Raw genomic sequence first — 16,538 nt, forward strand, 5'->3', positions numbered from 1 at the left:
CATTGAATATAATACGTATAAATACAATAAAAGTTCATTTAATTGAATTTGAAAGGTCAATTTTACGTGGAGGTATAGACCAATGTACGAGTCTCCTATTTATGAATTAAATTATCCGAGTACTTCAAAAGTCGACAAATTACAAGCTGTGAACTTTAAAATAGTAAAATCATGGAACTTCTTCGTAAGTAAGCCACGACTTTTATATATATATATATATATTTGTTATTTCATAAATATATAAATATTATGTTTACAAGAGAGATTCTTGAATTGATTTAGTATCATATAATAGAAATTCTAATAATTAATAAAAAGTTATAAATAATTCTCCTACAAGAACACACTTAAAATCTATTGATTATGAGGTGAAATCTTCCTCAACCTTGTAAATATTTCTATGCTTGAAACTTTGGCTCTCAACAAGTGTTAATTTTTACCCAAAAAAGAAATTTTTGACTGTTAGCCTGATAAACTTTTGTTTTGTAATTATATTTTGTCTACTTATTTTCTCATCATGAATTTCAATCACAAATTATATTTGAATTGTGATATATTTCATAAATTTTCTATAATACTGTTTTGGTACTGTAACAAGTTCTAACCTATCATATGGTTTTCTATTTATTAAATATATTAAACAGATTCTTTCTTATATTCAATATCTGAACGAACATCGGCTCAATAAATCGACCTAATAAAATTATCAAAGAGTAAAAGGTTATAGAGAAAGGGGAAAGTTTCTCTACAATTATTTAATAAATGTGAAAGTGAATTATTAACAGTGGAATAGTTTGATCGAGTATAAGGGTAAAAAAGCATAAGCACAAGACTTTAAGATGGAAGAATTTTCAATTTCTTGAAGATTTCATGTTATAATTGTGATAAAAATTAAAATAGTAAAAGAATTTATGGCATGATATATCATGACAAAGATTACTTCATATAAAAATATATTTTAGTTCATTATATATAGATATAGGTATATATATAAATCATAAAATCTGAATATGATCAATGATAACCTTTATAACTTAATATCAATTTATAGGAAAGAAAGTGGCTTAAAATCAATTGTTATTTATAAGTCAAAATACTATTACTTTGGTATATTCTTTTCATTAATTTCTTTTGTTGGCAGGTAGCATGGGTGTGTTCAATTTCAAAGGGAGAGATAATATTTAAAGAAATAATTAAAAATATAGAAAAAGTATGAAAGACAATGATTATAAATATGTATAGATATTGGAGCTATGCACGATATGTATGAGCGGATTTATCTACTCCATAGGCTTGCATTGTGGTCATATAGTTGAGGTGATAATCGGATAAAATTTAAGGGCGTGTTTGTTTTATAAACAATATTCAACTCAACTCCACTTATCTTCAATTCATTATCACAATCATCACTTTTTTATTTTTAAATATTTTTAACCATTCAATTCAATTTTTAATATTAAATTCTCTCAATTATTCATTACATTTTCACAATTCAACAATACAATCATTACTTAATCATTATTTTCTTTAATTATTTATTACTTTTTCACACTTTTTCTCATAATTTAACAATACAATCATTACAAATCAATTAAAATCAAAACTCACTCAACTCAATTCTCAATTAAATGCACTCTAAGCATTCTTGCTGTGTCTAAAAACAAAATATGTATAAAAAAATCTGAAAAAAGAAAAATGAGGCCAGGGTCTCTGACTTTTGAACCCCCTATTCGCTCTAACATGTATATGGACTTGTTTTGATTTCTTTATATAAGTATAAATAAATTTATATCTAAATTTAAATAAAATATGTCACATTTCTTATAAATCCTTTTCTAAATTCATAAGATCCCTTTTTAGCAAAAAAAAAATGGATGCATAATTTCTTGATCCGTATTTCTAATTTCGGAGATATCTGACGTGCCGCATCGATAAAGTAACGCTTCAGAGCTTTGAGACACCAGTGTACGAGGAGAATGGATAAGAATTGTTAGGGATGTAATTAATTAATTAAAGCCGGAAAAAGGCTTGAGGGTGTCGATGTAATTTTACCATTACAAAAGCAGAGGAGTGCGACAAGTGGCCCTCCTCGAAAGTCGTGCATGGCAATATTAAATTCCCTGGGCCACGTCACCCCCGTCCTTCCCCCAAGCAAATCGCACTTATTAGCATCCAATAATTAGATGCAAGATTATACAATCCATTCTTTAATCATCACCAAAATCATATTATAAGTCCACTTATCCAACTTTCGCGGTCGTGATTTGCAATTTCGCGGAACATCCCGCATTTGATAATGCCGGTGACGTGATTTTTTAAAAGATGATTTTTCGGTATTGTTCTGGAAGATGCTAGAACTCAACAGTACGATAATATTTATAATCGATCATTATTCTGGAAGATGCTAGAACTCAACATATCGATAATATAAATTAATCGATCACTACCAATTGGACAAGTCATATCACATTGTGAAATATCTATAAGATATTATAAATATATAGCTCTTTATATACATAGTTAATGGTTACATGACTGACATGTTATTGATGCACACTCCGTATTTGCCCATCTTACAAATATTTATATTAAAATGCAAAATTTCCGAAAGGTTAATTAAAATGATAAAAATCTTATATATTTAAAACTGCTGTTTACATCTGACAGCTGTTAGTGGTCAGATTTCCTTTTTTTATTTTTTTCCTATTGACTTCCAGTCCATGAAAGGTAATAGAATGGGATGCTAAAGACAAATAATTTTTCTTTCTCCTTTTCTTTTTATACAAATAATTTAATCATCACTTAGTTCTTCCTTTCATTATTCTATTTTTAATAAGCTGATACATTCTTCCTTCCTTGATGCAGGACATTTTACGTACTCTTAGAAAATTAGAAGGGATTATGTTTTCTGTAAATACAATCTTGTCACGTATAATCTACGAAATATAAATATTGATATAGCATGTAGTACAATGAATTTGTCATTTTTGTCTAATGATTAAATAAAATTAATTCCACAATATTGATATGCAAAAATTGCGTCCATCATCAATATTATTTTTTTTCATGTTATAAATAATATATTTATAATAAATTATCATCTAAATTTTTTTGGTGTGTATCCGGTATTCAGAGGTCTAATGAGTCTCAACTAATTTAATTCGAGCTAAGTTGGTCTACTAAAAGGTAAAGCTCTCCCAAATCAATAATTTTCTTCATTTACATTATAATTATTATTTAAATTAAACTCTTACATTTTCATATTCTGAAAAGAAAATCCATAATATTGTGAATCGCCATACCTCTATAAGTTACAGTACTTTACTAAGAGGAAGACCCATACTTTCGGCTGAAAATTTATAAATTTATTAATTATAGTAAAGTATGTTTCTAAAATTAATTTTGTTTATGTCTTGACCGCATCATATATAATGAGTTTAACCTATCATATGAAGTATGGCGTACGACAAATACGATATATGGTATGTTGGCTAAAGATAAAGTACTAAAAATTCTACAATATATAGATACGGTTATAATATTTTCCAATAAAAACTATCCCAAGTATTTAAATTCAAAAAGGCACATGAATTGTTTTTGATAAGACACATGAAATTTTCAAAGAATGCTAACATCAGTTACATTAGAAATATAATTTAATCTATATATAAAGTTATATCCCACCTATTTTAATAGGTGAAATTGTAAATGTTTAAGTCATTAGTATGTTATATAGCAATTGAATTGCATTAATTATTATTTTAATTAAAGAAACTATATAAAAAATAGAAAAAAAATCATAATCACTTATTGTTATTTTATAAGCAATTTCTATTTAGTTTTTTTTTATGAATAAAATAGGCTGGGAGGGGGAGACCAGCATAGCAACCCCCCTTTGGAGACCAGAGGGGTTTCACTGCCGTCATAGAATGTTCTATTCGCCCTAATGGATAAAAGGCTCGGTGAAACATAACCCACCTAGGTCATCGTGACCCTACCAAAGAGCACAGTGGACCAGAACAGCTTTCATAAGGTAGATGATAAGGGTCTACTAACGCAAGCACTTTCGTGTTTAAGTTGAGTTTCGACCCATTAACCTTCCCTTTGGAAAACGAAATCCGTTACCAGCTGAGCTACCACCTTGATGGTTATTTTGTTAGTATATATATACATATAGTTTTATATCACCCTATTAAGTAGGGGTGGGATCTTAATTGTCTTATAAATTAATTGAATAACATTAATTATAATTGTATTTAAGGAAAACATATTTGAGAGAAACAAAAGAATTCTAATCAATTATTGTTATTTTATATGCAATTGTTATTGTGTTACTAAATAAATATACATAATTTTAAAGACATTAAGAATTATTAAATTTTACTTAATTAATTTTAATAATCATTATTTGCCTTATAAAAGTGAAATTCAATAATAGTCATTTTATAAAAAATTATTCAAATTTACAAAACTTAGGCTTCGTTTGATAGTGTAGTGACGGTTAGATTAGTGCTTATTTTATTGAGTTTTAAATAGAAGCAGTGTTCGGTGAGTTTTTTCAAAACCATAGTTTGGCTAAATTTTATAGTTGGAAACATGATTTTCTCTAACGGGTTGATACGAGATATTAAAAACTACTTATATTTATTCTCTATTATGAGCATTAATTCTAATTTTAGTATTTTCAAATTGTATTTTCCAAACGCTTTTACTTATTTAAAATAAGCACTTTTTTTAGCAATTATACTTGAGCTGTTTTGTTTCAACAACGTTCTCAAACCAACCCTTAATATCTAAAATGTAAGTGAAAAAAAGCAATCACAAATACTTAATACTAAACTTTTATAGTCTATAATTATTAATATTTTCATTGAGAATAAACTAGATATAATTTCTTTTTGGATTTGATAATCATTTTCTTATAAATTGAATTCATAATTGAGATCATGTATATAAATATTTTACATTAATTATTTACTTATGAGCTCTTTCATTACTATTATCGTATTAAAAAGTTTATATAGTATAAGAACAATTATTCTATTTTCTATATATGAATATAAACTATAAATCAATATTAATAATTGTCTTAATATTTCATATTTCATATTAAATTTTCTTTAAAAAAATTCATACAATGCACGGGTTAAATATTCAATTTGATAAATGATCTTTCTTTCTTTACATATCTACTCTTCAGTACAATTTAAAGGTTCACTGTTAATAGATATCAAAATTTTAATTATAGTGTATTTATATATTGTTGACAGATCGATCACCGTGCTTTAGAAAATGATCTATTCATTGAATAATTGTGAAATTTACAAACACTTAATAAAATTAATTTAAATTTTTTCATTCTAATTATTGATTGAGTGATCCGTTCGATCCGCAGCAAGGAGCGGAAGTTGTGTGCCTAGCTGTAATGAATTTATCATGAATAGTTAATAAAATCATTATCAATCGTTCTTAGGCATTATTTGAGGGGTAAAATCTCTTAATTAAGTTGGCATACCAAAAATCATCAATATTTTTGATATTTTTTACATGCACGGCTCTCTTCGGTTTTCATAATTATAATTTAATTGTGAAAACGAATAAATGCACGTGCCACCAAAATGACATAATTGTGAAAAGATTAGGAGAGAGATTTTCTTTTCGGGCAGGGGGAGTAAGAGAGATTCCACCTCTTGCTCCTTAGAAGGAAACAGACCTATCTATATGCCATCACTTTTTCCTTAACAAGATCTATATCCTCCGATGTGATCCCTCAAGTTTTGGATCTTCCAAATTGATCATTCGGGTGCCGAAGAGTTTGGTCGCAGGTCGTAAAAATCCCATACTCTTCATCGTCTCTACATTGAAATGTGGATATCTTGAGCGGAATTAATCAATCAATTATAACATATAAAAAAGCACCATGCACCATGTACCATTTCTTTTTTAAAATTTAGCTTGTAGTTACTTGTCCTTTTGGTTATCCGAAAAAATTTATCATTAATGAAATTATAATCATTCAAATCCTATACCAAAAATGGAAAAAAAAATCGGGACTCATTAATATACATTAAGATTTTCACATAAAATAAAAAGAATTATTAATTGATGAATAAATATTAAGAACTTTCACAAAAATAGAATTATAATCATTCTTAATTATTATATTGAATTCCTAATTTATCTCCGATATGGATTCCTCATCTCCGATCCTCTACTGCTCGCCAACCGTGCCATCTCTGACCAGTTTTCCAAGATCCGACGCCAACACCACAGCAGAGGCCTACCCTACGTATTGGACAGAGATTTTTATGACGGCAGAAAAAGTGGATAAACTTGGGTGCGTGACACCATTCAATGGGGACGGCTTCTTTGTTTGGCTATAAAATTTAATTTTAACTCTACTTTACTTATCTTCAATTCAACAATATAATTATTACTTTTATATTTTTTTTAAATTTTTTAATCATTTAATCAATTTTTAATACTAATTTTTCACAACTATTTATTATTATTTTTTTTTCATAATTTAACAATGTAATCTTTACTTTTTCTCAATTATTTATTAATTTTTCACACTTTTTCTCATAATTCAATAATAGTATCATTACAATTCAATTAAATAAATAAATAAATATATATATATATATAGTTGAATAGAGTTGAATCCCAAACAAGCATGCACTTATTGGAACTATGGTTTTATTTTATTTTTTTTCTAATTGGTCAGGGGCACTTTTATCATGGAAAATCATACAGTTCTTAGCAAAAAAAGGATTAAGTTATTTTAGTAAATACATACGACCAACTCCCATCTCAGTGAAGCGTAAACTCATCACCCAAGCAAAGAAATTCGATACAAAACACAAGCTTTCAATTTTTCATCGCTTCTGCAAAATACTCAGAAGCCGATGTTAATATTCTTTCCCATGTTAATGCTTCGGTCATGGTGGAAAGTACAATTACAACAAATTTTATAAATGTGAGGCCACGATAAATGTCAAGGACGTGATATTAATCTCGAAGTCATGCAAAGACCCATCGGTCCGGGTAAACTGGGATGGGGCTCACTACACCGGGGTCCGAATAAGTGGGAGTACAAGTAGATTGTTAATGGGTCTTACTCGAACCCGCCAATTCCTCTTGGCATGGCCTGCAATAGGATTGAACATTAGAACGACAGTAGAGAATCCGAGATGAGGAATTGGGATTAGGTTTCGATGTTGATTTGGCCGATCAGTAGTTGGATTGGGGTTTTCTTTGTATATATATATATATATAGTAAATTAACTATTAGGTTCCTGAGTTATTGAATTCACATCACTTGGGTCATTGAGTTATTTTCTTCATCACTTGGATCCCTAAGTTAAGGATTCTACATCAGATAAGTCCTTGATAATATCATATAAGTCCACGGTTACTTCAGTTAGGTTCCTGGATTCATCACTTAGGTCCCTGAGTTATTTTTTTCATCACTTGGACCCCTAAGTTAACGATTTTACCGTAGATACGTCCTTTTTGTTACATCAATTTAGTTCTTGAGATTTTTCGTCCAGCGGCCATTAGAGACGTAAATGATATAATGAAATTCCGTTAATAAGAAAAAGTTTTTTTAAAAAAAAGGAAAATCAAAGGGGCAAGAGGAAGGGCAATGGCCGATGGTGAGGGCCTCGCCAGCTACCACTCCCCTCCCTCCAATTGGGGTAACCGGTGACCACAAAGGGTGTTGGTGACTCCAATCTAAAGGGTGCTTGCTAAGATAGAGGCCCTACTCGCTGAAATCAGGATAATTCGCCAATTGGGGGTTTTTCCGATTCAGGCGAATGAGTCCTCAATCCCGGCTATCACCGCCCCGATTAAGATCATCGACACCCTTTGTGGTCACCAACAATCCCAACTAGGGGGATGGTGGCTAGGATCGAGGTCCCACTCATCGGAACCGGGAGAAACCCTCAATTTAGGGATTCTCTCGATCTCGATAGGTGGGGTCTCGATTCCGGCCACCATCTCCCTCTGATTGGGGTCATCGACACCCTTTGTGTTCACTGGTGACCCCAATTAGGGCGAGGGATCGAGGCCCCACCCCTCGGATTGGTGGGGCCTCGATCTTGTCCCCCCGATTGTGGTTGTTGGTGATTATAGGGGGCATCAACGGCCCAAATCGCAGGGGTGGGTGTGGCCGTCGGCCATCACCCCTCCTCTTATCTCCTTTATTTTTCGTTTTCTAAAATTTGTTTTATTTTCCAAAATAATTTTTTATTAAAAATAGCTCGTGGGTCCAAAGGCAGGAAAATAACGAAAAAGGGAAAGGAAAAAATTGCAAAAAAATCTAGTAAAAAACAAAAAATGTAGACATAGGGACTTACTTGATATAGCATTTAACACCATAAAAGCCTCTCAATTTAATGGAAGGTCCCAACCGATATAGGAAAAAGGACTTATCTGATGTAGTGAAAGGATTGAATTAATATGTCAGGGACTTAATTGACGTAGCAAATGACTTATCTGATATTGCAAAGGATTGACTTGATGTAGCAAAATGACCTAAGCGATGTAAAAATAGCCAACTGAAGCAAATATCATAAATCAGGGACCCAAGTAATGAAAAAAATAGCTCAAGGACCCAAGTGTGGAAAAATGCATAACTCAGGGACCTAATTGTAATTTACTCTTATTTATATATGTTATATTTTATTAATTGGATTGGATTTTCTTCTTTTTTTTCTTTTTAATTTTATGAAAATTAAAAATCATTGTTTATTAATTAATCTAGCCAATATGGTCTGAGCTAATATTCAAATCGAGTCCATTCATTCGGGTGGAACTGAGCATCGTGAAAAAGATTCGTGGTCGAAAATATTAAAATAAAAAGTGTGAGAGGCAAATCTTCATATTATGAAAATATGGGCATGTGTACGGTCCAACTTGTACTTATTATAAAGTTTAAAGACTGAAATAAAAATAATTATATAGTTATTTTTTCAGTTAACTATCGTAAAATTTCCTGTTTTAATAAATTTAACAAATCCTAGTTTGAAACTCAAGTTGAGTTTTTTTTTTGTTCTTTGGAAACAATTAAGAAACAAAGAAAAAGACAATAGGACTGGCTGCTAGATTTGTGGGCCCTTAAGATATAAATCTTCGACGTCATGAGTTACCAAAAGTTGATATAAAATCGTAGATAGATATTTCAAATTATAACTCCGACCGATTATGTTCTCAATTATCTCTTATTAAGAAACTTGATTTGAAGAAATAAAATTGTAATCTCAAATAAGAGTGCAGATAGATACATATATATTCCATATCCGAAAACATATATATAAATACTCACACGCGCACACACACACATATATATAACCTCCCACTGTAAGGTAGTGTCTATACGACTTTGGCCATGGAGTCTATGAGACCTGCGTTGGTGCTGAGATTGCGAAGACGTGCCCATTGGAAATTCTTGAATCCTCCAAAGCTTGACGCTCTTGCAAACCCCTTCCACACCGACGTAGCATCTTCGCACGGAGTTTTCTACTTTCATCTTGCCAGGAAGCGACGGTATATTGGCTACGACAGTCGCGGCGTCGAGAGACGTGTTCGAGAGTACGATGGGGGCAGTTCCGTCCACTCTTACTGCCTTCCACTCATGTTCCTCTGGCTGCCCCAAGTCCTGCAGACCTCCTTGCAGGAATATCTCACCAACCTGCGCGTGGATGCCGCGTGCGCAGAAGAGATCGTGCGAGCCCTCCTCTCCTCCGTCTCCAATGCGGTCGATGGGAACGTAAGGGAGTTCTATGCCTTTGTTGATCTGGAGATAGTCACAGTGGTGGACGTGGTTCCGGGAGTACGAATCATCGGCGAACTGGCCGCGCACTATCGGTCGCTTGTGGCATCAGAAGCGGTTATAAAGAGGTTAAATGAAAAGACCTTCGTCGCTGAGGAGGCAACTGATATCGGGACGTGTTCTATCTGTCTTGAAGATCTATCGAGCAGCAGCGAACAAATTCGGAGGCTGGTGAAGATGCCTTGTGAGCACATATTCCACGTTTCGTGTATCGTCCCTTGGCTAAAGACAAAACGTACATGTCCTTTGTGCCGTCGAGAATTAGACAAATGATCAATTAGAAGATGCAATCTATCTATAAAATTCTGTGCATAGGAATGACCCGATCTTGTTAGCTGATGGATAATTTCTTGGGAATTTAATTTATAACAATCGTACGAATCGAAAAGAAAAGAAATTATAACAATCGTTTCGTAATTTTTCTCTCGTTGGTTCCTTCCAGAAATAGCACGTGATTAATAAAAATGAGTTACAAACTAACGCATGAGTTTTTCAATCAATATTCTCTAAGAGTTGAAGTTATTATATACTAGGCTGGAATCCTGGGCGATGTTGTGAGGTCTACAAATTGTTTTAAAATTATTTATTATTCACATTATATCAATTTATATAATAGTAGGTAACATATAGATAAAAAATAAATGATACAAATAATTATCTATAAATAAAATTTGCTAATTTACTTTCAATTTATTCATAATTTGATGGTTGTTTATTATTTGAATTATTTAGGGTCCTTCACGATTATATATGAAATTAGTCCAACTTCGTTCTTTACCAATCGTTAATGCCGATCCCATGAAAATATACCAACTTTCGATTTTGTATCCTACTTATTACGATATCAATTTCACTTTTAATTTTAGTGGGATTTGCCAACATGGGCACTTCATGGTCCACGTGGTTCACTAAAGCCTACCTAAGGGGGCTCCAAATGAAGTTTTTAAATGGGTTGTTGGCGGCCCTATAGAAACAGTGGTGGCCTTCGGCACCCATCCACCCAAATAAAAAAAGAATTCGTGAAAGAAAATGGAAAAGAGGGCCGAGATTTTTTCTTATATAAATTTCAAAATTAATATTCGACGTCTCTATTCCTTGAGTAAGATCTCAAATTTTAATTATATGAATAGAGAAAGTTCAAAAGAATTTTTTAAGTTGGTCGTTGGTGACAAAAAAAAAAAAACAATGGACTTTGGCTGCCCACCAGCCAAATAAAAAAAGATATCATGAAAAGAAAAACTTCACGCCCAGGATTACGTCATGGATCATTAGATAGGAATCCGAAGATGAAACCCCCTCTCCCTCTCCCCCACGCCTATTTGTTCCCGGGCCCCGGGCCCCGGAAAGATGCAGTAAAATGATCAAGAGTTCTTATATAAATTCAAAATGAATATTCAGTGTCTCTTCTTTATTGATAATCCAAAAAAATTGTATTTAGCTCTATGTCTTACATCGCTTAAATAGAAAAACGAAATTATAACGATATAAATAAAAATATTATCTAAAATAAACTATTCCTAAAAATTGCAAAAATGTTCAAATAATATAAATTTGCTTGTTTGAGGCTCTAAATGATGGAATTCGGCCTAAATCTCTTCTTTTTACGGCCAAAGGCGGTAAGTTGTGCTCTAGAGACCGTTTCTCTTAAGACATACCCGTCAGAACCTATTTTTCTGAATGTACCGATTTGCCACTTTTTTTTGCCGCATCACATAGTTTATCACAAACGTCCTGCAGGCTCGATTCTTCGAAAACATCATCCAATGCAGCTACCAGATAGGTAGCATTGGTGTGAGGATAAGGCCAATCCGTAACCTACAGTACCACTATCACACCGGAACTGCCATAAAATTCAAGCAAGGATATAGAAATCAGAAACCAAGTGCTTGGCAAGATCAAAGCGAGCAAGTCGATGATCAGGGAATAAACCAACAATAAAGATTACCTTCTAAGTTTCATGTCACCAATTGATCGTGAAACAGCCAGTGTGCCATTGACAAGAGGGACACCACACCATTTTAATTTAGAACATAGCCACCTGCAGCTACCTCTCGAGCCCTTTCATGATCCCGAGCGGGACTCTGATCTCTTGTCAACTCCTGGACGGAGAAATGTGTGGGAACCATTCAAACTGGCCCGCTTTTAAGTCCTCCTTTGCTTTCACTGGTATAGCAGCACCATTCTGCTGCTTCTTATGGTACAATCTCAGCAAAGTCGCTGCATTTGGTAGACTTTTGCAATGGGCAAGAGACAACTGACTTGAAACAATACAATAGTAGACATGAGAGCTATATATATGTATGTATGCATGTATGTATGTATATTTATTGTATACAACTTGGATTTCGTTCTGACCTCTAGCATCTGCAGGGGATTGAAATTCTTCAGAGCATATGAGAGACTTTTGAGTCTCCAACATTGGCATCCAAAACTTTACCATCTGCCATGAGTACAACTGTGGCTGTGCATCCCGAATTAAGGTCATCCCGTGATGCTTCCTACATGATCAGAGATTCGGAATAAATATTCTCTGAAGAGCAAAACTAGACACATTCTCGAAGCAAAAGTACATCAAAAACGTACCTTGGAAAATTTCGCATCAATATCCTGGATTGCCCTTAACAAGGCTTCCTTTAGGATATCCAAATGATAAGAATGGTAGAAATTTAATGTCCTAACCCTGCGAAAGCTGTGAGTATTACACCATCAAAAGTGTAACAAGTATATAGCCTTCTTAATGAAGAAGCCAAGAGAGAGAACTTCTCCCTGCATTCCCCGAACAAGGGTTGTGATCTTGATTTGAAGGCTCAAAGGGACCACGAGACTGTTCAGAAAAGAGATACGGCAACATTTTGCCAAGATGATAACCACAAGTATTCATTAAAAGAAGAAAAAGGAAAAGTTACCTTTCTCGATCCACCTCTTGCAACCTTGAATCTTCACCCCAATTGAGAAATCGAAAATCTCGTGCTTCCAGCTCTCTTCCAAGAAAGTAGGGATGCAGCATGAAATACTTAAACATATGCTTCGAAGCCATCTCACTTGCTTCTGCTCCGTTATGGCCATCAAACACGGCCACCATTCCAACATTAACCGCCTTAACCCCTGTATTAGCGGCTCAAATATAACATGAATTGCTTATTTTGTGTACCATCTCGATATTCAATAATCCCGCAGACTCTCTTCTCTATTATGTTCAACGTTAATGTACAGGTTTCAAGCATATTGAATGTACTCACGGCCCATGCATACACGGAATGTGAACTTTGAAACCATTCAATAAAGAAAATATATTTCATCATTCTAAGGGAATAGCAAATTATTTTATTGGGCCGCAAACTGATATTAAACCAAGAAACATCTTAATTTACCAACTTAATCAACACAGATTCAGAAAAAGTTGGAAGAGAATTTTCAGCAATGAATCAGCGGTGCGCTCTTTTAACGTGCTCACATCTTAATTGTCAATGTCATTCAGTCCGTAGAGAGAGACAAAAAAAAAAGCGAAAGTAATGAACTTTACCGCGATGCGGATGTCGAGAGCGCAGAAAGTGCGATCCTCCTGATATTTGCACGGCCACCTGGCAGCGTGTTCTACCATAATTTAGAAAAGAGAATTGTTCTGTCATAAAATCTTTAAATATTTTTTATGGTAACCCATAAAAAATATGAACTTTCAAATCAATTTTCCTAGGATCTAATAAGATGAGACCAGAATAATAGAGAAACCAAAATTGCAGGAATCAAATAGAAAGGGAGAAAATATAACAGCTCCCAAAAATTTTCAAAATGTAGCAGAATTCTTTGCTTGACTTGAATTTCTTACAACGGATAAACTTTCCTGGATATAGTGGACCAACGATGAATTTCCATCACTCGAGTTCAATGAGCCTATTGGTCAAGTGTTGGGAGGGGAATATGGGCCAGATATCTTGCTTTGAACCTGAAATAATACATTTTCCATATGCTTGATTTTGCTTCAACACAGTCACATAATTAACCGGGATAAGAAAGTAATGCTAAAAATCACGAAGAACTTTGAGCTGTTCCATTCATGGGTAAGTACCATCGTAAAGAATTAGTGAGCAATAGTATAGGCCTACTAATAACTACCGAGCACCTACTGCTACATCAATTGAAAATGGCAATAATCAACTGCTTAACTAAGATACAAACAATCGCTTGTGGCATTTGTGACTGCGACGCATCAACATTGCTATTCAAGAGGAACATGGTAGTATGCATGAGTGAACATGTAAGGGCAGTCATTGTGGACAGTTAGGACACTCAAAATCTGGAGTTAGAAAGCTAAACCAAGCCAAAATCTTCAAAGGGCATTTCACATGTTCAAGAGGTTAATACAGACAGATCAATAAAAATTAGATGATTACTAACAAATAGAAAGAGTATTAATTTGCTTTAGAAAAAATTAATAGGAAGTCAAAGGACATTTCATCATTGCGCCACATGGTGGGAAGAGAAATTCGTAGATGCTGGACAACAGTAATGTTCAATTACAATTTGCGGAAGAATTTCGCTAGACGTCTAAATGCTCACAGTAAATTCACAATAGGGAAATATGGTCTAAAATGGCTAAATAACAAATGAAAGAGCCTATTTCGTAGGCATTAATTTGCAAGAACAAATTTATAACTGATTGAAAACAAACAAATGCAGAAGCGCGAAAGAAGAGAATCTGGAATTTACATGGAATATTAAAGGAGAGAATGAGGTCCGCAAGTTACAATAGTTGCCCAAGCACAAGTGGCAACCCTCTTCAATTGTGTTGTCCCTCCCCCTCCCCCCCTCCTCTCCTATGCCTTGAGTTGAGGCAATGCGCTCAGCTCTATTTCTTCTAAGGATGAAAAGTAAGGCTGCGACATCTCGCAATCTCCGATAATTCTATGCACTCCAACTCTCTGAAAAAATATCAAGGAGATTCTCTTGAGATAAGGGAGATGTTCTACGGGTTGCAGATTCTTGCATTGAGGATCTCAATGGTCACTAGTTTATGCACCACCAGTGTATCTGCTTATCTCCAATTTTATAACATCTTGATGGGGTCGAAATCTTTCTAATATCTCCTCGTCGTTGGGCCTAGGATTCCAAGACTTCCAATGTTGTCCCAAATGTTGAAGAGCAAACTCCTCCATTGGAGAAAGAAGCAGCCACCTCGCTCGAAACACTGTCTACTCTTTCCAGGTGTACAATAGCCAGTTCCCTTATTAGTTCGATGAGTATACTTAACTCATTTGGCCTTGCACCCTTGGCTTCCTTTTCTCCCCCACCATGAATACGTCTAACTAACATTTGCGGACTAGTCAACTAACCAATCCCCCCAGCGTATGTGTTAAACTGAAAGCATCCACTCACGTTAAGTTGCCTTAAATTGACCGATTCTGTAATGCCTCTTGGTAATCTTTTTAGACCCCAACAACCTGTGAGATTAATGTTGGTTTTGGTTTCGAAATAGGATTTTAAAATCATATTTTGATTTTGAAAAAGAGTTGTATAAATGGGGCACACCCTTTAACTTTGTATGAGTTATTTTGTTTTGTTGTGAAAAAAGTGGTATAAATAGGGCCCACTCTTTGATTTTGTATGAGTTATTTTGTTTTGTTGTGGGTATAATTAGGTTAAAGTTATGATTTTAAAATCACATTTGCAAACCAAACAAGCCATAAGTGTCTCTAGACTGCACAACTTGCTAATGGAATTGGGAAGATGCCTTAACTCATAGTTGTATGATATATTTAGGCTCCTCAAATGCTTCAATATACCGATCGAATTTGATATCACCTTTATGCCGACATCACAAAGACGTAGAGCCCGTAGATTTCTAAAAAAAAAAAATTGAAACATATATCCAGGTGAGCAGTCTCAATCCTCTTTTCAGCAATTAGAAGAGTGAACCTTATTCTTCTTCCTCTCTCATCCTTTCAACTCATCTACATCATTGGTAGATGTATGGAGAGGTCCTTCTGGGAACCTTTTCTCATGTGAGCTACAAATGGTGATGCAATTATCTCCCACAACTGACTGTGCAGGGTCATGCATCAAATCATGCATTTTGCAACTCATAATACTCCCAAACTGATCTTCTTCTATGTCCTGGAAAAAAGACCTCGAAAGCAGCTCCATCAAATAATCATGACCGATGTCTACGAGGGTTTTATAAGTGCCTACGGGTTTGATAAATCCCTGTGCCATCCAAAGACGAATAAGCTCACATGGTTCTAGCCCATAATCATTTGGAAATAAGCTACAATAAGCAAAGCACTATTTCAAATGCTACGGCAAAAATCGTAGCTCAATTTAAGCGATGGCATGATGTCACCTTCTTCTTGATTTATTCTTGATAAATCATTACTCTTGAAGTCCATCCATTCTTCTTCCGTGTTTCTCAAGAACAATAACAACCGCCCTATTGTCGTAATTGCAAGGGGACCTCCGACGCACTTCTTCAAAACTTCTTTTGCAATCACTTCTGACTTGTGATATCTTAACTCATGTTCTTGGTTCATTGCCATTCACATTAGAAGGAAGAGTGACTCGTGCTCCAGTAAAACACTCTTACTCATAGGACTTTGGAGTCATAGTAATGGCCACATGGGGTGTACAAGTGGTCGCCAACATCTTACTTCCTTTTGCACCATTTTCAACCACCGCGTCGATTGTCATTCCACTCATAATCTAATAC

General features: G+C 34.1%; 1 protein-coding gene across 1 annotated transcript; it reads left to right on the forward strand.

The window, feature by feature from the left end:
* The first annotated feature begins 9,282 nt into the window (after window positions 1-9,282).
* On the forward strand, window positions 9,283-10,217 carry LOC116189381 (E3 ubiquitin-protein ligase RING1-like). The gene has a single exon (XM_031519039.1). It carries the CDS (start codon window positions 9,395-9,397, stop codon window positions 10,109-10,111), a length of 717 nt encoding a protein of 238 aa, XP_031374899.1. The 5' UTR covers window positions 9,283-9,394; the 3' UTR covers window positions 10,112-10,217.
* Window positions 10,218-16,538: the final 6,321 nt, after the last annotated feature.

Source organism: Punica granatum, chromosome 8, assembly GCF_007655135.1.
Source record: "Punica granatum isolate Tunisia-2019 chromosome 8, ASM765513v2, whole genome shotgun sequence".
Classification (NCBI taxonomy): domain Eukaryota; kingdom Viridiplantae; phylum Streptophyta; class Magnoliopsida; order Myrtales; family Lythraceae; genus Punica; species Punica granatum.

Coding starts and splice junctions, on each gene's coding strand:
- LOC116189381 (XM_031519039.1), top strand. CDS start 9,395: ATGGAGTCTATGAGACCTGCGTTGGTGCTGAGATTGCGAAGACGTGCC.